General features: G+C 41.4%; 2 protein-coding genes and 2 long non-coding RNA genes across 9 annotated transcripts in view; 1 reads left to right on the top strand and 3 right to left on the bottom strand.

The window, feature by feature from the left end:
• LOC143010559 (butyrophilin subfamily 1 member A1-like) overlaps window positions 1-25344 on the bottom strand; it is a 95477-nt gene that overhangs the window by 11686 nt on the left and 58447 nt on the right. The window lies entirely within an intron of this gene.
• LOC143010561 (uncharacterized) overlaps window positions 11147-25344 on the bottom strand; it is a 52597-nt gene continuing 38399 nt past the window's right edge. Inside the window, exons 1-11 of one of the 3 annotated variants that reach the window (XM_076162937.1) lie at window positions 17368-17613; window positions 16529-16870; window positions 16134-16421; window positions 15365-15478; window positions 15109-15248; window positions 14447-14512; window positions 13485-13954; window positions 12866-12974; window positions 11668-11775; window positions 11401-11514; window positions 11147-11300 (exon numbers count right to left, since the gene is read on the bottom strand). In XM_076162937.1, coding sequence (XP_076019052.1) covers window positions 11262-11300; window positions 11401-11514; window positions 11668-11775; window positions 12866-12974; window positions 13485-13954; window positions 14447-14512; window positions 15109-15248; window positions 15365-15478; window positions 16134-16421; window positions 16529-16870; window positions 17368-17566 — 1989 coding nt within the window. In that variant the 5' untranslated portion in view covers window positions 17567-17613 and the 3' untranslated portion in view covers window positions 11147-11261. Of the gene's footprint in view, window positions 11301-11400; window positions 11515-11667; window positions 11776-12865; window positions 12975-13484; window positions 13955-14446; window positions 14513-15108; window positions 15249-15364; window positions 15479-16133; window positions 16422-16528; window positions 16871-17367; window positions 17615-25344 lie in introns of those variants that run through there. The other 2 variants (XM_076162938.1, XM_076162939.1) reach the window with 2 other exon arrangements.
• LOC143010563 (uncharacterized) lies at window positions 17821-25255 on the top strand. Of its 4 annotated transcripts, none has more exons than XR_012964814.1 (6): window positions 17821-17918; window positions 18437-18484; window positions 22711-22968; window positions 23379-23494; window positions 23599-23724; window positions 24166-25255. It is a non-coding gene; the product is annotated as an uncharacterized LOC143010563 (long non-coding RNA). The 4 variants fall into 4 exon arrangements; XR_012964813.1 differs by having other exon boundaries at window positions 23340-23494; XR_012964812.1 differs by having other exon boundaries at window positions 22711-23494; window positions 24166-24234; window positions 24341-25255.
• On the bottom strand, window positions 18735-21676 carry LOC143010562 (uncharacterized). The gene is made up of 4 exons (XR_012964810.1): window positions 21574-21676; window positions 20920-21022; window positions 19364-19508; window positions 18735-19109 (listed from the first exon to the last, which is right to left on the bottom strand). It is a non-coding gene; the product is annotated as an uncharacterized LOC143010562 (long non-coding RNA).

Genomic DNA, 25344 nt, shown 5'->3' with positions numbered 1-25344 from the left:
GTTTCAAACCTGCGTTATCATGAACATCGTTTGATGATTAACAGTTGTAATGTTTGCCTGTTTCTTAACCTCAGCGCAACATTTAATTTGTTTTACAGGTCACAGGTCACAGAGGCGTCTGACGAGGGTGAGGATATTCACCATGACTACAAACTACAGCGGCCATATAAATGTAATGGACTAAAATGGGAACATTTAACTTCAGCGGAAAGAAGTAGAACATTTGATAACATGGAAAAGTGCCTTAAAGTACAAATAATAAACATCTTGTGTAATAGAAATACAAATGAAACTCCCTAAGATTATAGAAGAACATGAGATCTGAAAGTGTATTTGATCAGTACATAAGAAGTACAATAAGCGTTAGTTACGCAGAGTATTTGGAGGAAGAGGAGGAGGAAAAGAAAGAGGAAGAGGACTGCTAGTGACCAATCCGCAGACTGACGGATGGTTACTGAGAGCTGTTAGTCATTATTTATGTTGAAAGTCTGAGATGTTTGATTGAGAAAAAGGTTTAATGGTTCTTTATTGTTACACTTCTGTTTGTTGTGTATTTACTTCCTCTGTACAACTTATATCTACAGAATTATAAACTGCAAAACTGTAAGAAAAGAAAAGATTATTCATTATTATCGTAAAAGTCTCAAATCTTGCAGAGTTTGTCAGCAAGTCTGAGTCTCAAGTCTTTGAGTCTGCCAATAGTCGGTGTAAATGAGAAATAGAAACCAATACTAATGAATTGTTTAAGAAGGAGGTTGGCTTTTCTTTTCTTCACAAAAACCAGCATCACCACGACAACTGTGGAGAGAAACTGTTTATTGGCATTAGAATCAACTTCTGAATACTCTTCTGCAGCAGCTTTGTATTGTTCCGATGTTCTCACACTAGCAACTCTACCTGTGACAACCAAAATAGTTTGCTTTGACCTGCGTGTGATCGCTGTGGTTATTCTGAGGCTTTGCCATGGTTTCATTGAGACGCGCTACGCTTTGCACGAACAGCTATAATTTGATGACTGTGTGGTTTCAGATGTGTCTCATTTAGTTTGAGCATGTTTCCATTTCTTGCCTGTCACAATGTGTAACAGACTTGACTAGAAATGAATTATGATTGCTTACTGCTGAAAAGTATAAAGTGGTGGTTGCTCTACTGTATTGTAGGTGCAATAGGTTTTTATCAAATATCGCTATCTAAAAATGAAAATAATAACTTAAATCATATTAAAGTCCTCGGGGATTCACTCAAGGATTCATTATCAATTAAAATGATCAAAACAGAACAAGTTAAGGATTGGTTATGCACTCAAAAATCAATCTAGAAGGGGTGAGGTCTTGACGTGGCAGAGTATGGATCAGACAACATTCAAAACAAACAAGACCGGACACTTCTTGTTATGATATAACAAGTTTATTAAACTCAGACTAATAACACAACCATGAATATAATAAACAAGATTAATAGACATTAATAGCAGGCCTTTGAAGACACCACAGGAGAGAGACAGAGAGAGAGAGAGAGAGAGAGAGAGAGAGAGAGAGAGAGAGAGATAGAGAGAGACAGAGAGAGAGAGAGAGAGAGAGCTGTAGTTTTTTGTGAACAAAGGGACCACATGACCTTAGGCTTGGAATGTTCCATGTAGGCCCAACATCCCCCCCTTTGGTCTTGAGGTTGGGGTTGCAGCCACAGTCCTCAAGAGCAACCTTAGGGCGGAAAAGTTCACAAGTCCTTAGCACATAGTCTAAAGTCCTGAAGTGTTGTGACCGTTTATACCAAAAAGGCTGTCCCTTTGTTGGTCACTTGTTGGTGGTGACTGGGGGTTCTTAGACGCTTGTTGAATTGCGAGAAAGGAAATCCAAAGAGGTCCAGGCAACGTTCAAATAATAATGTTGGTTTATTCATAAGTAGGTCCTATAGGGTTTGCATACATAACTTAGATCAATAAAGGCTGAAACTTGAATTACAATCAGGAGCAGGTTCCTAAGTCTATCCTCTGCCTACAGCAAGCCAGCAAGGTCAAAAGCTGTGTGCTCCCAGTCAGCCACGCCTCCTATCGGTCACTCTCCTATTTAATGGCCTTTTGACCTGTAGAGGGCACAAATTCTCAGAACATGGAAATAAAGACAATGATTAGAACAACTTATGATAAATGGCATAATGGCTCCTACATGAAGGACAACCTGGAGTTGGACAATCCTTAGGTGTGGGAGAATGTTCACAAAACAGTTCATTAAGGCTTTTGACATCTGGGCAGTCAGTAAGGAAACATCTGGGCAGAGGAATACTAACTGCACAACCTTAACATTTACACACATTATAAAGAAACATACACAGCAAGGTAACCTTTGCCATTCATAGGTCATAGCTGTTAACACAAAGAAAAGGCATAATGTGGAAATTAAAGGAAAAAGAAAGAGAAAGGAAGGTTATTGCTGTTAGTAATCTGCTTCTGGAAAAAGTAACAAGCAGTTGTTGGTAGAGGAAAACACAGCAAATCTGCTGTGTAAAGTTTGAGTGTCATTAAGTGTGATTAAGGGGGCATCTGGGCTCTCTTGGATTCTTTCCCCAGCCTATTGAATAGAGCAGTGTTTTTCAACCGGTGTGCCGCGGCACACTAGTGTGCCGTGAGATATCCTCAGGTGTGCTGTGGGAAATGATCCAACTTCACTTAATTAGTCCACGAGCCTATCCGGTCCGCGAGACAGACCGGGCGATCGCCGATTTCGAAGTGCGCACTCCCCCCGCCCCGCCTCAACAGAAGTGTTGTGTTCAATCGCAGCATGAATTTCGAAGCGCGCAGACCGCGCAGTGATAGAAGTTCACCGGGATCTCTGAGGAGATTTTCTCAGAGTCCTCAGGAAAAAGAGGCGCTGGTGAGCCTTCTTGACCAGATCCCCAAGAATTTAAAGCTGGTCACACGCTCCACCACACGCTGATGTGGATGGGTAGATGAGTGTCAGCATTCTTCCTGAAGTCCACAATGAGCTCCTTGGCCTTAATGGTGTTCAGCAGCAGGTTCTTGCTGTCACACCACGTAGCCAGGCGATGCTCCTCCTCCCTATAGGCTGACTCATCGTTGTTTGTGATGAGGCCAATCACCATTGCGTCATCTGCAAACTTGATGATGGTGTTGGAACTATGTCCAGGTCTGCGTCTGCAGCCGTGGGTGAAGAGGGAGTAGAGGAACGGGCTCAACACAGCGTGGTGGGACGCCTGTGTTCAGGGTGAGGGTGGAAGAGCAGTGGTGGTCTGACCAAACATGTTGGGGCCTGTTGGCCAGGAAGTCCAGTAACCAGTTGCAGGTGGGAGCTGTGAAGCCCAGATCTGCAAGTTTGTTGATCAGCTTAGAGGGGATGCCAGTGTTAAATGCTGAACTGAAGTCTATGAACAGCATTCTTGCATATGTGTCCTTATTGTCCTGATGTGAGAGGACAGAGTGCAGCGCTATGGAGACTGCATCTTCTGTGCTCCTGTTCCTGCAGTAAGCAAATTGAAAGTAGGCACTCCTCAGTCGTCTGTAATATTCACGGGCGGTTCTGTTCGCTTTTGGTGAATATGCATGGTGCTGAGTTTGGCTAATGTACTCGTCAAGTAGGACACTACAAAGCCTTGGGTAGCTGTGACGGATGCGAGATGGTTTTGTCTCAATAAATGCACGAACGCTACTGGAAGCTGTTTTCTCGATGGGCTTCAGTTTCTCACGTGAAGTGACATGAGGCAAATAAACAAGGCAGTGTTCAATTTCACGAAGATAATCGTTAACATTAGCATCCTTGTTTGTGGGATCAAAACACTCGTGGCAAGGGAGTCGAGCTGCCGCATGCGCAGGCCTGAGGCATGCTCCCACTGGTACCCATCTGACTCTTCAGATGAGGAGAACCGATGCTCACTCATTTCATCACGCTATGGGGCACAGTTACTTCCCTTTCGCCGTGAAGGCGGCATCCTGGAAGGCCGATACCTAGGGGACACCTGAGTAGCTGAGGTGTGGCCCGAGGGGGAGAGGGACTGAGGCGTTTTGGTATGTCTGGTTGTTGTATTATTCATCTTTAAATGTGTTTGATTTAATTTGAAGTGTTCATACCTGTACTGTTACTTGAAGAGTTCTCGGTTTGACGATGTCAATGCTGCGCCACTCTCAGTTTGCGCCATATGAGAGAAGGGCTGATGACTCGCATTTGGGAGACCGAATGTTACATTTATTTTATATCATTTGTACAGGTATGTGTTGTTCATTGTTTTCAGTAGTAATGCTGGTTGTGTTCTGCATTTTGTAGTTCATGTGTGGTCGAGTGCATTGTTCATTTCTACATTTCTACATTTCATTTCATTTATTTACCTACTAGAGTCACTCCGCTTCTAAAGAAACCAATTCTTGACCCTTCAGACATCAATCCCTGTACCTCCACCAAAACAACCTCTTGGACCCCCACCAGTCAGGCTTCAAGGTGGGCCACTCGACCGAGACGGCCCTCCTGGCAGTGACCGAGTCACTCCAAACTGCTAGAGCGAACTCTCTCTCCTCTGTCCTGATTCTCCTGGACCTGTCTGCAGCATTCGACACGGTGAACCACCAGATCCTTCTCTCTACCCTTGAGGGAATTGGTGTCTCTGGCTCTGCGCTCTCCATGTTCGCGTCCTACCTGACAGGTCCCTCCTACCAGGTAACACTGAGAGGTTCTGTTTCGAAGCCACGTAGGCTCACCACTGGGGTTCCGCAAGGTTCGGTCTTGGGCCCTCTTCTTTTCTCCCTCTACACAACATCTCTTGGTTCGGTTATCCACTCCCATAACTTCTCCTACCACTGCTATGCTGATGACACCCAGCTGATTCTGTCGTTTCCTCCTTCTGACACCCAAGTGGAGATGCGCATCGCTGCTTGCCTGGCAGACATCTCGGGGTGGATGTCGAAGCACCACCTGAAGCTCAACCTGGACAAGACTGAGACGGTGTTTCTCCCGGGGAAGGGCTGCCCGCACCGAGACCTGGCCATCACCATAGATGACTCCGTGGTGACGTCTACTCGGACCGCGAGGAATCTGGGTGTGACCCTGGACGACCAACTGTCGTTCTCGGCAAACATCGCTTCGGTGACGCGTTCCTGCAGATTCCTCCTCTACAACATCCGGAGGATTCGTCCCTTCCTCACCGACAAGGCAGCGCAGGTGCTGATCCAGGCTCTTGTCATCTCCCGCCTGGACTACTGCAACTCCCTCCTTGCTGGCGCCCCGGCTTCCGCCATCAGACCTCTGGAGCTCGTCCAGAAAGCTGCTGCTCGTCTGGTGTTCAACCTTCCCAAGTTCTCCCACACAACTTGCCTTCTCCGTTCTCTACACTGGCTCCCCATAGCTGCTCGCATCCAGTTTAAGACTCTGGTGTTAGCCTACAGGGCAGTGAAAGGAACAGCTCCAGGCTATGGTCAAGCCCTACACCCCTGGCCGACCACTTCGCTCTGCTGCCTCCAGGCGACTGGCTGCCCCAGCGCTCAGCGGCCCCTGCTTGCGATCGATGCGGTCACGGCTTTTCTCTGTTCTGGCACCTCAGTGGTGGAATGATCTCCCGACTGATGTCAGGGCAGCGGAGTCGCTGCCCATCTTTCGCCGCAGGCTGAAGACCCATCTCTTCAAGAAACACTACCCGGATCCTCCCTCTTAGGACATCACCTACTCTATCCTAGCTCTTCTGATGCTCTTGTTTTCCAATCTTTCATTTCTAATTTGTCCTTTTTTCTTTCATTTCTAATTTGTCCTTTTTTCTCATTCATCATAGTACCTAACTTATTGCACTTCTACTCTAGCTCTAGTTATGCTCTTAGCTGTTGGTTTAGGAAGGAAATGCACTTATGATTTCTTGTGACCTGAAGTTCTTCTATCTACCTTTGTTGAACACACTTATTGTAAGTCGGATAAAAGCGTCTGCTAAATGATCGTAATGTAATGTAATGTACTTACTTTGTGTCCTTAGAGGCACGTAACAAGTGCAGGTGTGTCAGTTCGCACCACGTTACTGAGAAGAGGGCTGATGACTCGGGTCTGGGAGACCGCATGTTACATTTATTTTATTTTATTTGTACAGGGAGACAATTATCAGCATTAAAGAAAGACCAGTAGCTGTCTGTGGTCCGGTCATTTCTTCACCAACACCAAATGAACACAACGCAGAGGTAACTAGGAGTGACGGATGTGCTGCCGGCCTGGTCAGAGAGTACAGCTGGTCAGCCACCCCCGTTACATACCGATCTGGGGTCTTTCATCTAGGAGAAAAATGAATGTGTCCCCAAAAGCAGCCTGACGTCCCCTGGAGAGAATGAATCAGTTGATAAGTTCTTGGCGGCCTTTTATATCCCAAATGACCTCAGAGGGCGTAGGTCATCATTTGACCAATGCTGCCTCATCACGGGAAGATCACTGACTGGAGTAAAAGTAATACAACACCAACGCAATATCCAAATATCATTCAAATAACCTTCATTAAGACTAAAGTACTCAAAAGAACTTGATCATATACTTGTTAACGAAATAAAATTGGAGTGATATACCTACCAGATACAGAGTACGAGGAGGAGAGCTGAGACCTGCCTCTTGCCTCTGATAACCTACCAGATACAGAGTACGAGGAGGAGAGCTGAGACCTGCCTCTTGCCTCCATGCTGACCGACTTGATTTTTGTGTGTTCTGTCTCTGTCTTCATTTGAGGAGGAGCTAATGTTTGGCATAGGTCACAGTGTCAATCATCATGATATCTCAATGATATTCATATTATTTAATTTTCATTGATAGTAAGTTGTACATTTTTGTAAAGCTGTTTTTTTAAATCTTTCTCTTTCACTCATGTAAAGCCTTTAATGGCTTAAAGGCTTTACATGACTCCTCCCACCGGGGGGCGCTCCAATATAACTTCTATTTGCCAGTACTCCTCTGGCAGTCTGGGTCTTTGTTTTAGAGAAACTTGAAGTCAGATTCCATTTTATCTTTTCCTTCTAATTTTGGTGATTATCATTAAAAAAGACAATAATAATTCATCATCTTTGGATTTCCTCCTGCATCCTTTTGTTCTCCTCCTTCAGATGATTCTAGTTGGCTTCCATTACAATCATCTCTCTCTCTTTTTGTGCCATGTCGGACATCATCTCTCTTTGTGTTGCAGCTGTTGCAGCTGTTGCAGTTCCTGAGCTCTTACTTCAGATGTTTCCAACTGCATGAGACAAACACAGACGACATCTCAGATATACTGGCAGATGATTCTACCGGGCCTGGTTCCAAAGTTATGTCAAGTGGATTGATGTTTCATTTTGTGCATAAATAGTGAGGTCACATGTTTGATTGCATTAAACTAATTCATTCATGAGAACCAGTAAGGATCTAAAAAAAATAAAACATTCCACATGTACAGTAGATACACTTGATGTGTAACATGTCAATGCAGTACAAAGTTACAAACATACAATGTTATGAAAATTTATTTGAGAATTGTGTTTGAGCAAACAAGAGAGAGCAGAGGAATTGAATTGCTTAAGCTACTATAAAGTATTTGACTAAAACTAAGATTAGTATTCGCTACATCAAAACAGCTCAAGAGTTTTCTTTGAATTCTCAGGAGGCTACATTAAATCTTTATTCTCATAACATTTAGACTTTTCCGCTAAATATTCTGTCTTTATTCTGGCCCTAACACTCGGCCATGGCATTGAAATGTCTAATAATTGTAATAATGGTACTCACACAGGGCGATGCAGCGAGCTGTGACCTCCATGCTGTCTGGCTGCTGACTGAACATGCTGGGTGATTTAAATATAAAGCAGATCAGACCTTCCTCTTCCTCTTCCTGTGCTGCCTTTTTGTGGAGTAGATGTCAGGTATTTGAATTGTACTTCTGCAAATTTTCAATCAAGTTCAGGCCATCAGCAGTGGGTGGAGTCTAAGAGAAGCAGAATAAGGGAAACCCGCACACGCACACACACACACACACACACACACACACACACACACACACACACATATTCTCACCGTGGCTCAGGTGCTGCCCTCTGCAGTCAGTAAATCAGTAAAACATCCCTGAACTTGGTTGCCACGGTGACACAACACAGTGTTTATTGTTGCAGTGTTTATTCTGCTTCAACAGCTTCAAAGACAAATGCATAGAAAGTTAATTAAAACATGAGCAACATAACACACCAATACTAGTTTAGTTTAGTTTAGTTTAGTTTAGTTTAGTTTAGTTATTAAATATCAACAGTGTGTAAATCCTGACAGGAAATTCAGAGCGTCTCAGTTAAACATTAAGAGGATCAAATAATGATAATGATCTGATAGTAAACTATTTTATTTGAGGACTTTGGACTCTTAATCAGTGCTTTCATTTTCACTGAGGTGAGCCGACAATCACACACACACACGCAGCAGGTACGTGTTCTTTACTGAAAGCAATAGATTCTTAGTTTTAACTGGTTATCTCAGTGACATATGTGTGAGTTCCTATACTCCTTTACATGCGATTTAAACAATGATATAAACAATCGTATATAAAGTTCGTAGCATTTCATTGTCTGAAGAGTTTTGAGTTGAGCTATCACTAATTTGTGGTGTTTTATTTATTTTTTCAGAATCCTGGCATTGTTCCCCTGAAAGGCAACATGTTTACATGTGAGGACAGGAAATGCACATACATAACACACAGAGACACACTGTTTAGCAGCATCATGGCCTCTCTTTTCTGATTTACCTGCATGATACTAAAGGATTCTTGGAAATAGTTGATTCTCATTTGTCTGTCATTCTGTCAGCCTTTAATGGCTCTGTCTGTATGGCATTTATCAGGTTATTGATGATCGCCCCTTCACACAGTAAAATGTTATAGTCCAGTTATTGCTCTGTTATTGAGTAAACTCCTGTTGTTGAAACGCCACCATCAGGTTGATTGATGTTTATTTTTTGTCATAATCAGTTTCCATCTCCACTTTTTGAGGAAAAGCCTCTGTATTTGGCGGCAAATTATGTAAAAACAGAAAGAACGTTTAAATCAATCTTGGTTCAAATATTGTGACAACTGACCCAAAAATCAGAATGGTGGAAAATCTAGTTGGGTGGAAATGAACCTATACTGTATGGGTCGATGTCGAAAGCCCCAAGGAATCCAGGGAAAACGCTTTAGATTAATGGTTCAAATGCAGTAGACCAAAATGTAAAAGTGAATATTACAGCGCCACTATCAGGCGAGACTGATCTGTGAAGATCTCTTCTTCACAGATTTTTCAATAAACAGCTGACAAACCAACACAGGTGAAAATAAAACATCCTTATAGGAAGTAACTACCAGCAACTTCACACAAACGAATTATTTGTGTTAACTTGTAGAAAGTGTCTTACAGGTGCTGCTGTGTGCTTTATCATTTCAGCTGGTGAGATTTATTTGATTGTTGGCGTGTGTGTGGGCGTTGCTGGCTTGGTGGCTGGCTGTGTGTGCATATGCAAGCGTAAGTAGCACATCACTGTCATATGCAGTATGTACGCAGTGATGCATTTCAGTGTACAATCCTTGGTTTTCCATTTTCTTTCACCATGTAACTGACATCTGTCTGTCTGCCTGTCTAAATGTAATCGTGTCCTTCCTCAAATGGGTTATGTTTCAGAAATGAATTAAAATGAATGAATATGTGTTGTTAGAAAATATAAATATAATTTTATTTACCTCTATGTTGTGCTTCTTTTTCTTCAGGCAAAAGACGGCCGGGTTCAGATGAGACGACAGGTCTAAATTCTAGACTGAAAGAGCTTAAATCTACCCTCATAAGAGATAGAGATCACATCTCACGTGAACTGGAGGAGAGAGAGCGCCAGGTGGAAGAGAACAAGACTAAGCTTGAGTCAGTGGAAAGTGAAATTACAGAGAGAATAAGGGAGAATAGAATGGACACAGCACAGGATTTATTAAAGCGCAAACAAGAGCTCAGCAGAGAAAAAAACATCCTGACCCAGTGGAGAGCAGAAATGGAGCTCCAGCTCCTAAAAATGGAGAAACGTGTGGAGGCAGTGGAGGAAATGATTGACGAGTGCAGCGGTCAAATCGACCACTAGCAGCAGATCTCCAAACATTACTGCCTGATTCCAATAAGCCTGATCAAGAATCCATAACATTTTGTTGTAAGAAGCGCACCACACCCATTTGTAATCACTGCATTTTGTTTTTCTTCTCCAAAATGTTTCCTGTATCATTTTTGTCACATAGCATGTTTTGATCAAGCTAGACAAATGTTTTATCTTTGTTTTTTTTATATAATTTGCTGTGGCCGTGGCTTCTGTTTAAATAAATCTTTATTAAAGAACACGTTTAACATAGCAATGAGCAATTATGGGAAAATCTTGATCTTGAAGAAGTGAGCTGGAGCAGGATCTGAATCTGAACCTTGTGCTGGAATAGAATAGCTAGATGATAATCGCTACGTCACCACTATCATGAATACCATAATATGCTGTAAGCATTTGCAAGAATTGAGAAAATAGCTACGATGACTGCTGCTCCGACCAAGAGTCTCCCTCCATCACAGGAAACACAGGACTCTCCAGGATCACAGAACCAGCAGTAGCTCAGTCTGCTGGGTCGACAGCTGGGAACCGGAGCGTCGCCGGTTCGAGCCCCCTGTGTGGACCAAGCAAGCAGACTGGTAGCTGGTGAGTTGCCAGTTTACCTCCAGAGCACTGCCAAGGTGCACATGAGCAAGGCACCAAGCCCCCACCTACTACATGACCGCCGAAAAAATGGCTGCCCTGCACCCCCTCTGAAATGCATGTGTTTGTGTGTGTGATATGTAAGAGGGGGTGCAAGATAAATTTCAATTGCATGTAATTTGTGTGTGAATTGCTGCAACATGATGAATAAAAACTTAATCTTAATCTTTAACTGTGGAAATGTATCACAAGAAGACTAGAGCAGCTAAGAAAGGAAAAGGAAAAATGGCTGATGAACAGAGGGAAGTGGGGTCAGAGGATGAATGTGAGATGTTAGACTGGAAATCTAAAAAATACAGTTTGGAGAAAATCAAATCCTTCTTCCAAGAGTCAATTCAAGATTAACTGATGAGAAAAAGAGAGTAGGTTTCACTGTACAACTTTATCAACTGAGTAATAAACTGTAAAATCGTTAATTTTGTACATTTTCATTCAGTATTACCATGAAAACAGACAGAAAGCATTCGAGGCACTGACAAATTAAAATAACATCAGTAAAAACACACTCATCATTTTTAGTATTTTAAGCAGCATTCAGCATTATGGATCTATTATCTTTTGTTCCCTCATGGCCATTTCCTGGTGGAAAACAAAAGCAAACAAACATTCAGGTTAGTTAAACATCTCATGTGACAGCTCAGACTGATGATGTAATGGTTGGTGTCAGATGATGTCAGACCTCTCCAGCTGCACTCTTGATGATGACCTTTATAGAGCTCTTATAGGTCCAGGCACCATAATGGCTCCACACCAGGTCTCCAGCTTTCTGGCATCCAGAATCTGAAGCCCAAATCTGTTAAAGTCAAAGATCACAAACTTAAATCAACATTCCTGTTCAGGTTTTCATGCTGAATGAAGGAATATAAATGGAAAGAACGAGTTGAGCAAAAGGTTCGGTAAAATCGAAAGATGCAACAAACACATTGAGCTATGGAGTAACACTCACAGTGACGCTGCATCCAGGCTTGAGAGCGTGCCGGTTATGAAACATGTACCTGATGAAATTTTTGCCATCAATCTGGATCAACACCTGGCACCTAAGCAACTGTTTTTCCTGCGTGATCAAAAATGGATAAGAGAGAGGAAGAGATGAAGAATGGATGACAAATCAGTCTATGAGACCAGAGGAGAGTGGGAATGTGGAGAGACAGGATGCTTTGCTATGCTTCTACTATTGCTACCTATAGATTGCATAGAATAAACTGAATTATCTGTGTTTATTCATCATGGCGAGGAACAGCTTTCCTCGCAGTGGGCATGCTTTGCTTCTCTGATGGCACAGTTCAGGTTGGATCTTGCTGATCTAAGTGTCTTTGTGTCACCAGATTTAAAAGCAGAATTCCGTGCCTTCAGCATTGCATGTACCGCGTTGGTCATCCAGGGTTTCTGGTTGGCACGTGTGGTGATGTACTGGTGACATAGACATCCTCCATACAGAACTGGATGTATGCAGACACAGACATAGCATACTCCTCCACATTAGTGTGATGGTTGTCTGTTGTAGCCTTAAAAATGTTAAGTCAGTGCATTCAAAGCAGTCAGCTGAAGTGCTGACATAGCTCATTCAGACCACACTCTCACCTGCTTCACCGTGGGTTTGCCTCTGGTGAGCAGGGGCCTGTATGCAGGGATTAGCATAACAGAGAGATGGTCTGAGGAGCCAAGGTGAGGGCGGGGAGCAGCTTTGAATGCTTTTTGGATTTTACTGTAGGCCAGGTCCAGTGTGTTTATGCCTCTGGTTGCAAATCCACATGCTGATGGAAGTGAGGGAGGACTGTCTTCGTATTTGCCTGATTGAAGTCCCCTGCAACAATGACAACACCCTCCGGATGTGTATTTTGCAAGTCACTGACGTTTTGGTAGAGAACACTCAGGGCTTCCTTAGTATTCACACTGGGTGGGATGTAAACTGCCGTGATGGTGACAGTAGTAAATTCCCTGGGTCGGTAAAAGGGACTGCATTTTAAAGTCAAAATCTCCAGGTCTGGAAAGCAATGACTTGCGTCCACCAATCCATTATTACACCAGTTGTTATTAATGTATATGCACACACTTCCCTGGGATTTAACACTGAGAGTGCAGCTCCTGTCCAACCGTAATGTTGTTAATATCAGTAAGAGCTCAAATACTCAGCACTGCATTACCTCAGCAGAAATGTTCCTGAGACGAACATATTCGCCTTTCAGGTCGACCTCCGCCACAGTGATGATGCCTTTAGACTTGTTAGGGCTGCTGTTGCTGCTGCTGTACACACTGGAAAAAGTTGACAGAGTCAGAAGTGTTAGAGAGGAGGAGGTCACTGTGACTGTGATCAGAGGTCACAGTGACCCTGCTGGGTGGAGAGCTGAGTGACAGACAGCAATGGAACCACAATTGGCACTCAAGAGCTGAAGTAAGAACTCTGAACTACTGAAGATTGATTCAGTACAACTTGATTTAGCAGCAAAAACTGAGATTGAAACTACCTTCACCTCAAATGTGTCATTACAAAAAGTTTCCTTTAGGTGCTTTGTGCTTTCATGTCAGTGTTTGTGTAAATGTGACCTTTATTGGTGAAGTTCTGGTCCAGTGTAGAGCCCTATCCACGCCCTATCCCCTCAGTAGCCCTTCCAGTTGCCAGTACTACAGTGCTACCCAGTGGACATTCTTGGTTTTTATTTCAGGGAAGCTTTAAGTTCGCTTCATCAGGCTTTTCCTTTTTTTCTTTTAATTTTAGTGATCGTTTATATTTCAAACTCATCAAAAAAGACAGTAATTTAGCACCTTTTGCCTTCCTCCAGCAGTTGTAGATTCTCCTCCTTCAGATGATTCATGGTGGATTCGAATACAGTCATCTTTCTCTCTCTCTGTTCCATGTCTGACTTCATTGTTGTCATCTTTCTCTCTCTCTGTTCCATGTCTGACTTCATTGTTGTCATCTTTTTCTCTCTTTGGTCCATGTCTGACTTCATTGTTGTCATCTCTCTCTCTCTTTGGTCCATGTCTGACTTCATTGTTGTCATCTTTCTCTCTCTTTGGTCCATGTCTGACTTCATTGTTGTCATCTCTCTCTCTCTTTTTTCCATGTCTGACTTCATTGTTGTCATCTCTCTGTCTCTTTGGTCCATGTCTGACTTCATTGTTGTCATCTCTCTCTCTCTCTGTTCCATGTCTGACTTCATTGTTGTCATCTCTCTCTCTTTTTGTTGCAGCTGTTGTTGCAGTTCCTGAGCTCTTACTTCAGATGTTTCCAGCTGCAGGAAACAAACACAGAACACATCTCAGTGATGACATGATTCTACCAGGCCTGGTTCTAAAGTTATTGTCAGGTGGATGGATGTTTCATTTTGTGCATAAATAGTGAGGTCACATGTTTGATTGCATTCAACTAATTCATTCATGAGAAACAGTAAGGAATCTAATAAAACATTCCACATGTACAGTAAATACACTTGATGTGTAAGATGTCAATGCAGTACTTCAAAGTTACAAACTGCACACATTCATTTACCAACATGGAATAACTTCACTCAACAAGTTGCATTTCTGTTTTGAATGTGCAATAAACTAAAGATAAAGTAAAAATAACAGGTGATAAGAAAAAAGACCATAAGAAGAAACTGAAAACAAATATTAGTGGTTGGAAAACAAATGAAATCTTACATATGGTGGAGAACATGCAAAGAGGGAGAAATGAAGTAACACCTGAGCTAACAGAGCAGAAACACAAATGTAAAGAGAGGAACCTGAGTCTTTAGACGGTTTTCAGCTTCAGTCTTCTTCTGAAGCTCCTCCAGGAGCTCCTTCTTTGACTGTGAGAGAGGAGGACAGATGGAGAAGATGTAAAACTTAAGTGGAGTTTCCTGCTCAATATGGTAGAGGAAGCAAATAGAAGAAAAGCCAGGGTTAAACCAATGCTGGCTGCCTTGGGTGGGGTGCCTTGCTCAAGGGCACCTCGGCATTGGCCTGGAGGCAACTCCCTGCCAATACAGACCTTTTGGCCCACAGGGGGTGCGAACCAGCCACCCTCCTGTTCCCAAGCAGAGTACCCTATGGACTGCGCCACTGCCGCCCCATTCTCATTAGATGTGGTGGGGGACATATGGAAGCTAATGGAAACACTGATGCTACACATTTGACTTTGACAACTTCAAAACAATTTCAGGTGTTGGTGCAAAGCTGGTGATGGAGACTCAGTGAGTGCTGTGTTGGGCTGGAAAGGTTTTGAAAACCTATGAACAATAAGCAACATGAAGCAGAGACGAACATCACACTGAATGTAAACTTATACTAACTAAATATGCTACTTTACTTATTGCTCAGTGATTATAAACCAATGATCAAAGGTACAATATGATCACTAATGGTACATTTAGTAAGATTTCTATATAAATCAATGTCTACTTACACGTTTGTCCTTTGTTTTCTTCTTCTTCAGGTCTTCCATTGGTACGTTTCCTGTCTGACTTTGTCCTCCAGTCAGACTTTGAACCTCAGAGTCGAGCTTCTTTCCTTCATCAATTTCATCCTTGTGCTCCTTTTTGGTTTCTGTGTGATTTGCACAAGATTTGCATCATTTATATTAAGCGATGAGATGTTTTATATGTAAGATGTTTGTGATTTAATGGAATGGCTTTTGATTATGAGATTAGTTTGTAACTTACTCCTTGGATTTTTGAGTTTCCACACAACAAAGGAAAGTAGAAGAGCAAACATGCCAACAGCCAAACCAATGCAGATGAAAACAGCAGGATGCAACTGGACCATGAAGAAATCATCTGAAAGGAAAAAACACATTTACATGTAAACAACAATTTAGTGGGTCTTTATATTCAAAGGGTTCATCCTGATGTTGCCACAATGAGGGACCCTCTGTCCTGCACCTCTTTGAGACAGCTTCATAGGCCACTTTTTCTAAATGAGTAGCCTCCTCCAAGCCCACAACCTGCTTGCCTGATCCTCTCCCGCTAAAATTGATTCTTTGTCAGGTGCTTTGGGCCTCTTTGCTAAATATTATAAAATCACTCTCCACGTAGGTTGTGCCTGCTGTTTTCAAAGCAGCTGTTATTAAACCTCTTTTAAAAAAATACAAAAATTTAGTCCCAGACATTATAAACAACTATAGACCCATTTCTAATCTTACCTTCCTTTCCAAAATTCTTGAACAGAAAATAGCACAGTCTCCTATTTGCAGGAGAGTGATTAGCGAACCCAGGTATAGTTCAGGGCTTAGATAGACTCTGTCCATTCTTGGTCAGAGGTAGTGTGAGTGTAGTAAGAGGACGGGGCAGATTAGCTGATTCTCACTCTCCATCCTACCTTAATCCGCTCATTTTACATCCCATGTCTGTACTGATCACCTCTCTATATAGAATAGTTACAGACTTACAGTATGTCCATGAGCAAAAGAACATTGAGGAGATGTTTGCTCACCTGGAACGTGTATCTGCGTCTCTCTGGTCAGGTTGGTTTTGTTCTGTCGTAGTTTACATGTGAATGTGTTGCCGTGTTTGTTGTCCACAGTCACTGAGCTGCTGACAGTATAGAGACCATCAGGACCTCTGAGCGTCTCTGTAGGTCCAGCAGAGACGATGTTTCCCTCAGCGTCCAACCACAGCACCTCAGCCTCTGGATACCAGCCTGCAGATTCACACTCTAACATCACTGCACTGCTGGATGTATCGATCCCTGATAACCTGATCAGAGGCGATGACACCACACCTAAAGATGATGAGGAAATGGAGAAATTCAACCCATAGATTTAAAGGACTTGCTGTACGCCAAGGAGAGTTTGAACAATTATGTGTGTGGTGTGTGTAGCTACTCACCAACAACAAGATCAACAAAAGTGTCTATTTTCAGTGTTGGTATGAAGCATCTGTATCTTCCCTCATCTGAGAGTTTTGCTGTGGAAATTTTCAATGAAATATTCCCGTGCTTCAGCTCATCAATGAACATTGAAGCTCTTCCCATATACGATGGATGTTTTATGTCCAAAAGTTCCTCCTTTTCACGCCACACAAACACAAATCTGGGTCTCATGTCTGGTTTGGTCCACTCCAACGTCAAGCCAGCTGAATCAGTGGCAGGTTCCAGAAGACACGGCAGAACGATGTCGTCGCCAAGTTTTGCCACTATAGGCTGAGGTTGACCAATCAGCTGAGACTGACCTAGAAACAAAAGGCTCAGTATGAGAGGACGTTCTGATTGGCTGGCTGCTGTCTTTTAGAATCATATACCAGGACAGCTCAGCACAGTTCTATCAACAGAATCATATCCCATAAGCAGGATCATGCAAGTATGTTCTGTCTGTACCCAGTGGGATGTCCTTAGAACGTTTTGATTAGTTGCTAAAACACCTCAGCTTGCTTTCCCTTAATGCAGTGGTTTTACTCTGAGCTCCCTCCTGCTGCTCATGCATGCTCATTTTGGCCGCTTGTCTCTATGATCTCATGCTTTTTGTCTTTACCCAGCTAATCAAATAGTCCAGTAGCTACACTGAAAATGTACATCTACACGCACAGTGGATAGTGAGACTGTAGTGACATGCGCCAGTCAACATTTCCACCTGGATTTTACTTGTAGAAAATTAAAAAACTATGAATCTTCTGAATCTGGCAGCGTTTGCTCTGAACACTTGACATTCGACAGTTTGTGTGTAAGTTACCTCTACATGAAGGAAGGAGGGAAAGATGGAAAACCAAAACACAAAAGCTTCCGAATTGAGTTTTTGAGAACAATCCGTGCAAGTGGTGAAGCATCCTGGAGTTCTGGAAATCAGCACAAAGCAGAAACATATTTGTCTCTCTAAACCTGTTTGAAAGATATAAAAGCCAAACATTTATGAGGTCACCTTCAAAGAGCATATGTACATAATGATTTATACTTTCACTTTCGTCACCAGCGTACGGTGGCCGAGAACCGCCACCGCTGCAAATAAAAGAAGCGCTGCAAAAATAAAAAAGCTGGTGTGCAAAAATTAAAAAGCTGGTGCAAAAATAAAAAAGGCGATGCAAATAAAAGAAAGCCTGCGAAAAAGTCGGTGCAAAAATAAAAACGGTGATGCATATAAAAAAGCCACAACGGAAGTGGGTTACCGGGGACTGTTTTTGCCGATGCACCTGTGTGAGTAGAAGACGACGCCGACGCACCTGTGTGAGGAGAAGAAGACGGCGACGACGACGAGAAGAAACTACGAATAGGAAAACGAACTAGAAAGTAAGTGAACATGATAGTGTTTAATGTCGCTACGTGTACTTTTTAATGTGTTATTTGGTTAGGCCAGGTAACCCCAGGTTTCAAGGTGAACTGGAGAATGCCGGTGTATTGTTAGCTTCGGCTAACACGGGGAGACCACTAACGAGAGTTGAAGCAACTGACGGCTACAGCTTATTACTATCGTTGTTGTTGTTGCTTGTATCATTAATAGTCATGCTAACAATAATCTAAGGCGTGGGTAACAATAGTTATTTGGATGAATGTGTAGTTAAAGCTGTGTGAGGTGGCCAGGGACTTTTGTGAAAATACCATGACCATAATGTCAGATTGAGGTATTGAACTGACGGCTAAAATGTTCATGCAATTTAAGTTCAAAGCATTTTAAATTACAGTAAATGTTGCAGTGTCCTGGCCTACACATATTTTACAAACTTCAATATTTATGTTCAAATTTGTTCAGCTCTAGTTCTGTCAATCAAATTTGAAGTGCTCACTGATATATTGTTTTTTACTTCCAGATATGGGAACCTGCAGATGGAGAGTCAAGCACTGATTCAGCAGCTCTGGTAATTGTAGCTCCGAAACATAGTCTATCGTTCACACTTAGCCTTGTCTGAAAATATTGTCACACAATCAAGGCTTAAACTACTTAAAAGAATGTGTCACACTCTGACCTAGAGATCCATGTTTGTGTACATTATATTAAACATTTCATTTTTTTTTTTTTGTATTGCAAATAGACTTGTCAACACCGCACATTTTTATTGTATTTGATATCAGGAATGTGCTAGACTGTTCTTTTTTTTTTTTTTAAGATTTTTTCAGGCATAGACAACTTTATTACAGACATTTGTACGTTGCTTTGGACAAAAGCCTCTGCCAAATGACAGGGGAGAGAGGAAAATGACAGCAGCAATATACAGCAGCAGCAAATACGACGCATAAAAAGAAGTTTGTTTTGGTGTTGTCACAACACAAATATGTCCCTAAAATTTTTACAGACCAGCCATGTTTTTCAGGGTGATGTAGTTCTCTACAGCTGATTCCCACTGCAAAGGAGCTCTTACACCACTCTGTCGTTGCAGTTCTCCAAAAAGAGTTTCATGCTCATCCCCAGCAGGAGTTGCTGGCACTGGCATGATGCTGGTGATGTGGTTCAGGGTTTGGGCAGATGCTGGGAAACCACAATTGCTAGGAGCAAGTACAGGAAAGTGTTTACACTGAGCAACACATCAATTAAGTTTCACTTTCATGGTCATTACAATTATCTCCAGAGTTTCTTACAGGACAAGGATGCAGAGACCCAAAGACAAGCAATGATCTTAGGTTAAACTAAGTATCAAATATTAGAGAAAGCATTGCACGTGAGGGAAAACTTTATTGTGAATCTTAAATTTTATAATCAAAATGTTACAAAATATTTTCAAGTGCATTCAAGTACACACATTTTAGAGCACCACATTATTTCAGTTTTTACGTAATTAATAATAAATAAGGTGACTCCAGGAGGTGAACTTTGTGTTTGAAGGGCTGCCATTGAAGAGATGCCTCTCCCTCAAGTCACTGAACAGATCCATCCAAAATTGGCTCCTAGATAGAAAACACAAATTCATCCAGGTCATCGTTCTTCAAGAGGTTTAGATTAATGTACAAGTCCACTTACTACTGACTCATGCCTTTTGGAGATTTCACTACAATATACCCTTTCCTTTAAAAAGCACAGCAATATACATTAAACTGAGAAATAATATAAATGCATACAGCAAATACAATAATCCAGGGTCAAGTAAAACATAAATGAATTAAAAGTGACAGAAACCTTTGTTTCCGGAACCAGCTTTCAATCCGCTGGTTGGATGTTGAAGTGCCATACATGTGGCTTTAAGCTCCTGCAAACTCGTCTGCATGCTCTGATCTCATGGTACATTGAATGGCGGCCATTATTCCATTTTCAGTGCCGCAATCTGTGCGGAGCCGCTTTGGAAAAACTCCATGCTCAACTACACAGTTGATGTAGTTTTGAGCAATTACTGAAGGGTCGTTGTTCGTCTTTCCACAATTCAGCCACATAATTTTTCTGGAGAAGCCATCAATGCAGCCACTTATGCCAATTCCAAAAGGTTTTAATTTATTATACCCATCAACGTGCCAGGTTTCGTTTGGTCCCATTGAATGATATGCCCTTCGAACAAATCTACGTCTGCAGCGATTCTCTGTTCCACATGGATCCAGCTCTGCCATTAGGTGCATCGCATCGTCTTGTCTGACGACAAGAGAGTGTTTCCGTTTCAGAATCTGCCACATCGCTCTATACCCTAAAAGCTGGCCTGATCCCTTTAGCTCCTCGGAAATAGCTGCCTGCACAGTAGCAATTGGAGTGTAGTTGATCCTTCTGGTCAGGCTTGCATGTTTTAGTCTTTTTTGTAGATTGCGAAAACTGGCTGATATGTTGTGTTTGGTTTTCAGTAAGTCCACTATTATTTCATAACTATGGCCCTCTGTGAAATATTTTTGGATAAGTTCATCCACTGGAGTACTAGCTTCAGGCCCTGAGGGGTAGGACGGAGGACACTATATTAGAGGCTAAATGATGAACTGCATAATGAACATTTTCAATTTTTACAGAGAGGTGAATAAATGAGATTGTTAAGATTATCATGTGTGGGTGACATGGTAGTTAGTGATTAGAGTTATTGAGGAATCAAGCTATTCAATGCACTCGTTAAAGTTAATTAATTGAAAATGTCTTTATATAAAAGTAGCATAGTGCAAAACACTCAAAATTGTTGCATAGGATTTTTTTACAGGGATCAGTAGCCTACTAGACTAAGAAACTTTCTTAATTTTTCATGTCTTCAAATTCATTGTATTCCACATGCCTCTGTTATGGATTTCACCATATGAAGTGGTATATTCATGACTAACAGACAGTATATTCTCTGAAAAAGCATAGCAATCCATCATGTTTAAGAACCTCATTAACTGTCAGAAAGAAATGTACCTTCATCTTGAAGACTCCTTAGGAACCTGACATTTCTACAGCATGAGCCACAATATACCAGGACGGATGGAAGGTTCACCCCACAGAATGGACAAAACATGACCTGGTAAATGACAAAGCAAAAACAGTCAAGTTTAGGATTCAATCTGACATTATGGTCATGGTTCTTTCTCAAAGGTCCCTGGCCACCCCACACAGCTTAAACTTCACATTCATCCACATAACTTCTGTTACCCACGCCTTAGATTATTGTTAGCATGATTATTAATGATACAAACAACAACAACGACAGTAATAAGCTGTCTTCACTGTAGATAGTCACCACAAGGCGAGCTCACTCAAAGACTCACAGTCAGATGTTGGTCCAGAAAGTGTGTCTCCAATGCTGCTGAAGCTGTTTGAATCTGAAGCTACTTAAATAAATGAGTGTGATGGCATCACGCTAACAAAACGATGTCATCCAATAACTCAAACTCCAGCTATGATGTCAAACTGACATCTGGCCGGACTCGTTAGTGGTCTCCCCGTGTTAGCCGAAGCTAACAATACACCGGCATTCTCCAGTTCAACTTCAAACCTGGGGTTACCTGGCCTAACCAAATAACACATTAAAAAGTACACGTAGCGACATTAAACACTATCCTGTTCACTTACTTTCTAGTTCGTTTTCCTATTCGTAGTTTCTTCTCGTCGTCGTCGTCGTCGTCGTCGTCGTCGCCGTCTTCTTCTCCTCACACAGGTGCGTCGGCGTCGTCTTCTACTCACACAGGTGCATCGGGAAAAACAGTCCCCGGTAACCCACTTCCGTTGTGGCTTTTTTATTTGCATCACCTTTTTTATTTTTGCACCGACTTTTTTATTTTTGCAGACTTTCTTTTATTTGCAGTAGCGTTTCTTTTTTGCAGACTTTCTTTTATTTGCATCGCCTTTTTTATTTTTGCACCAGCTTTTTTATTTTTGCACACCAGCTTTTTTATTTTTGCAGCGCTTCTTTTATTTGCAGCGGTGGCGGTTCTTATTCCAGAAATGAATGTGTTTATATAGAATTCAAGATTAGTTTAGTAGACATTTTAGAATTTTGATATATCACAGAACATCCATCAAATGTCAAGAGTGGCTACATTTTATTATTTCCTCTCTTATGTATAAAATGGCATAATGGTCCAATGTCTTATTATCTACATCATATGTAGTCATAGTGCATGTCTTTTTATGTCATAAAAGTAGTGCGTTCCTCGTGATTTGAGTCAAATTTGACTATGGAATATGATTGGAACAAGAGTTTCTGAAGTAATAAATAAGACACAAATGATGAAAAAGATGACCTGAATATACAGTAGAAATATGACTGAGCTCATCTGTTTTGAAAAAATAAAAAAGTATATATCTTCAATATGTCTCTGCAGTGATGCACACATTGATTGTGATTGCTGTACGAATTCACTACTGTTTGGCTAAGAAAAGTGGTAAGTAGTGGTTAATTCATCCAAAAGATAAATGATTTACTGTTACATCATCCTTCTGGCCAAGGCAAAAGCCAAATTGAGCAAAACCTTTCAATCTTCTGTCTGTAAAAATGTGTAGATTTTAATTTTTCCCGATTGAACTTCAATATTGTCACATTTAGTAAATTCTATCAATGATTATATGAAAGCTTATTATGTGAACATTGAGAGAAGAAACATACATATTGACATTGCACATATTGTAAAAACCTTTTCATCAAAGACATGGTTTTTAACTAAAGAATATTCATTTTAATCTGTAAATCTTCCTCTCTCTGTGATTCAGCAGTTTTTCCTCGTATCGATCCATCCAGACTGCAGATCTTTGAGTATGAGTCCGTCTCGTTTGCCTGTGAGGACTTGGTGGGGTCGGCTGGATGGAGCCATGTGAGGAATGCCAAGAAAGTTTTGAACGAGTGTTCTAAAGCTGGAGATTCTACATTATGGTGTAAAATTAAAGAAGCTTATGGCTCAGACAGTGGACAGTACTGGTGTGAGACGAAAAACGGGACAAGAAGCAAAACCATTAACATCACTGTCACTGGTAGGCATTTTAAGGCCGTGAAGAGATTATTGTTTCCATTTCTGAAAATATAAGAAATTTGTTTATCACAAACTCTACCCAAATCTCTGTTTAAATAATTTAGATCTTACCACCATATCTGTGTCCAGGTATAAAGATGTGAACTTGTCACTCACTGGTGAGGCTCCCCAGAGCTCTACTCTAGGACTCCTAATTTTATATTGGACATTGTGCCCCCATATTCTCTCTCTTTCATGATTGTACATAAAGTTTCTGTCAATATCTTAAACACTCTCTTCATGTGGTGATGTGATCCTGGTGAGTCCAGTTCTGCCCATTGATGAAGGAGAAACTTTAACATTGCACTGCCATCACAAAACAACTCCCTCCAGCATTTCAGCTGATTTCTATAAAGACGGCGTCCCCATCAGGTTCAGCCCTACAGGAGAGATGACCATCCAAAATGTGTCCCAGGCTGATGAAGGGCTCTACAAGTGTAACATGTCTGGAATTGGAGAATCACCAGAGAGTCGACTGATCGTTAGAGGTGAGATATGATAGTGCTTCCAAATGTTGACGTTAACTTATCACGTTAATGCCGCACTATAAGAGGATGGGTTTGGATTTTGGGTTTCTCTCATACTTTTACAGGGCGCAAAGTTGGTGTCATTCATGCAGCAGTTCAATACTCCCCTGTCCTGTGGATCTTACGCTCTGTCTTTCTTGTGGCTCCACTCTTGATGCTTGTGGGACTGCTTCACTATCGGAAACACAGAGGTACAGAACTCAAGACTCAAGAATGGGATAATGACTTTTTGGGGTTTTTCTTTAGAGGCTGGTGTAGCTGATCCACCGCTGGCTGTGTATGCCATCGTCACAAGAGAGACAAGAGGTTCATCTTACTTTCATAGCTTTGCTTTAATTCTATTGAACTCGTCTTGGCAAGTCTACTTGATCTGTCTGCACACACACCTTCTGTGTAAGAATCTAAAGTCAGTGGAGAATTTCGAATACTTTATTTCTATATATTTTAAATAATTTGAGATGCGGGATGATAATTGGCTTTCTGTTTTACTTGAGTCTCTGCAGAGGCTTGTTTCCTTCAGGACAAAAGTGTTGAGGCTGCTCACCACGTTTGACAGTTGCAGTGGTTACTGTGGTGTCGATATATTCAACAGCTCTGTTTCTCATCCGCTCGCTCACATTCTGTTTTTTAAGATTTTGCAGATGCTGCTGATAATTTGGGCCTCGACATGAACCAGGCGAGAAAACCACCAACAGAAGAATGTGAAGTGACCCTTTATTTACTACGTTTCCCACAGATGACACTTGTCAATGTTTGTATTGTATAGTGATGGTTTTGTCTTGCTCATAAAGTGTCTCTTTCCTTCAGAATGATGATGAACCTCGCGAACCTCTGATGATGAACCTCTGCCTTGTCTTGTTTACTCCACCATACGTTTTAGTGAGACTCTCCAAAACGGTCCACATGGTTAGCGTGTACATCAAGTCTGAAGACTTTTCTATTTGCCGCTGCATTAATTAAACATCATCTTTCACTGCACTGTAACCTACTGTAACTACCTGCTTTATTCAGTATTAGCTTGTTTTAATCTGCTTTAATTTTTCACGTTTTTATTTATTATTGTTATTTAGGTGTTCTTTTACCTTAATTTAGCTACCTGTTTTATTCTGTTTTAGCTTAGAACCCGGTGGCCTCTGCAGGGTAAGTTTATCCAGAAATATGTAGAAATCCTTTGCAAGATAAGGTAATCTGCTCTATCAAAAAGAGAAATCCTTGTGGGACAAGGTAACCTGTTTTATTCAGAAATAAGTAGAAATCCGTGTAGGACAAGGTAACCCATGTTATTCAAAATAGGAATAAAAGAGAAATCCTTGTTGACAAGGTAACCTTTGCGAGATAAGGTCACCGGTTTTATAATGGGGCAAACTAATAGAAAAAGAGGCCTAAATCAAAGTAAAACAACTATGGGGGAAACTTTTTTTGTTTTTCTTTTTTGTTTTCATCTGTACTTAAGTTTCAAGTTCAAGTTTCAAGTTGTATTGTCATTTGCACAGAAAAACACAGGTTAATACTGTTCATTGAAATTCTGTGTGACGAGACGTCAGCAGCAGCAGATAGAAAAATTATTTTGACATTGAATTTAGTGCAAAATTTAATTTAGTGCAAAAGGTTGTTTTCTCTAAGGAAAATGGAAGCAGAAAGCAGACCAGACTAAATAACAGCAGAATAATATGTATATAAACAGACTAAAAATATATGTGTACAGACTAAAAATATACATGTACAGACTGTTCCTATAAATAAATCTTTGTGCAATCTCATTATTTTTGTTTGTATAGTTTCAAACCATGAACATCGTTTGATGATTTACA

This window comes from Genypterus blacodes, unplaced genomic scaffold, assembly GCF_046128005.1.
Source record: "Genypterus blacodes isolate CSIRO-AG114 ecotype Tasmania unplaced genomic scaffold, CSIRO-AGI_Gbla_v1 ptg000129l_1, whole genome shotgun sequence".
NCBI classification, from domain to species: domain Eukaryota; kingdom Metazoa; phylum Chordata; class Actinopteri; order Ophidiiformes; family Ophidiidae; genus Genypterus; species Genypterus blacodes.
The sequence above is the reverse complement of the archived record's forward strand: the minus strand, read 5'-3'. Positions and strand labels throughout refer to the sequence as shown.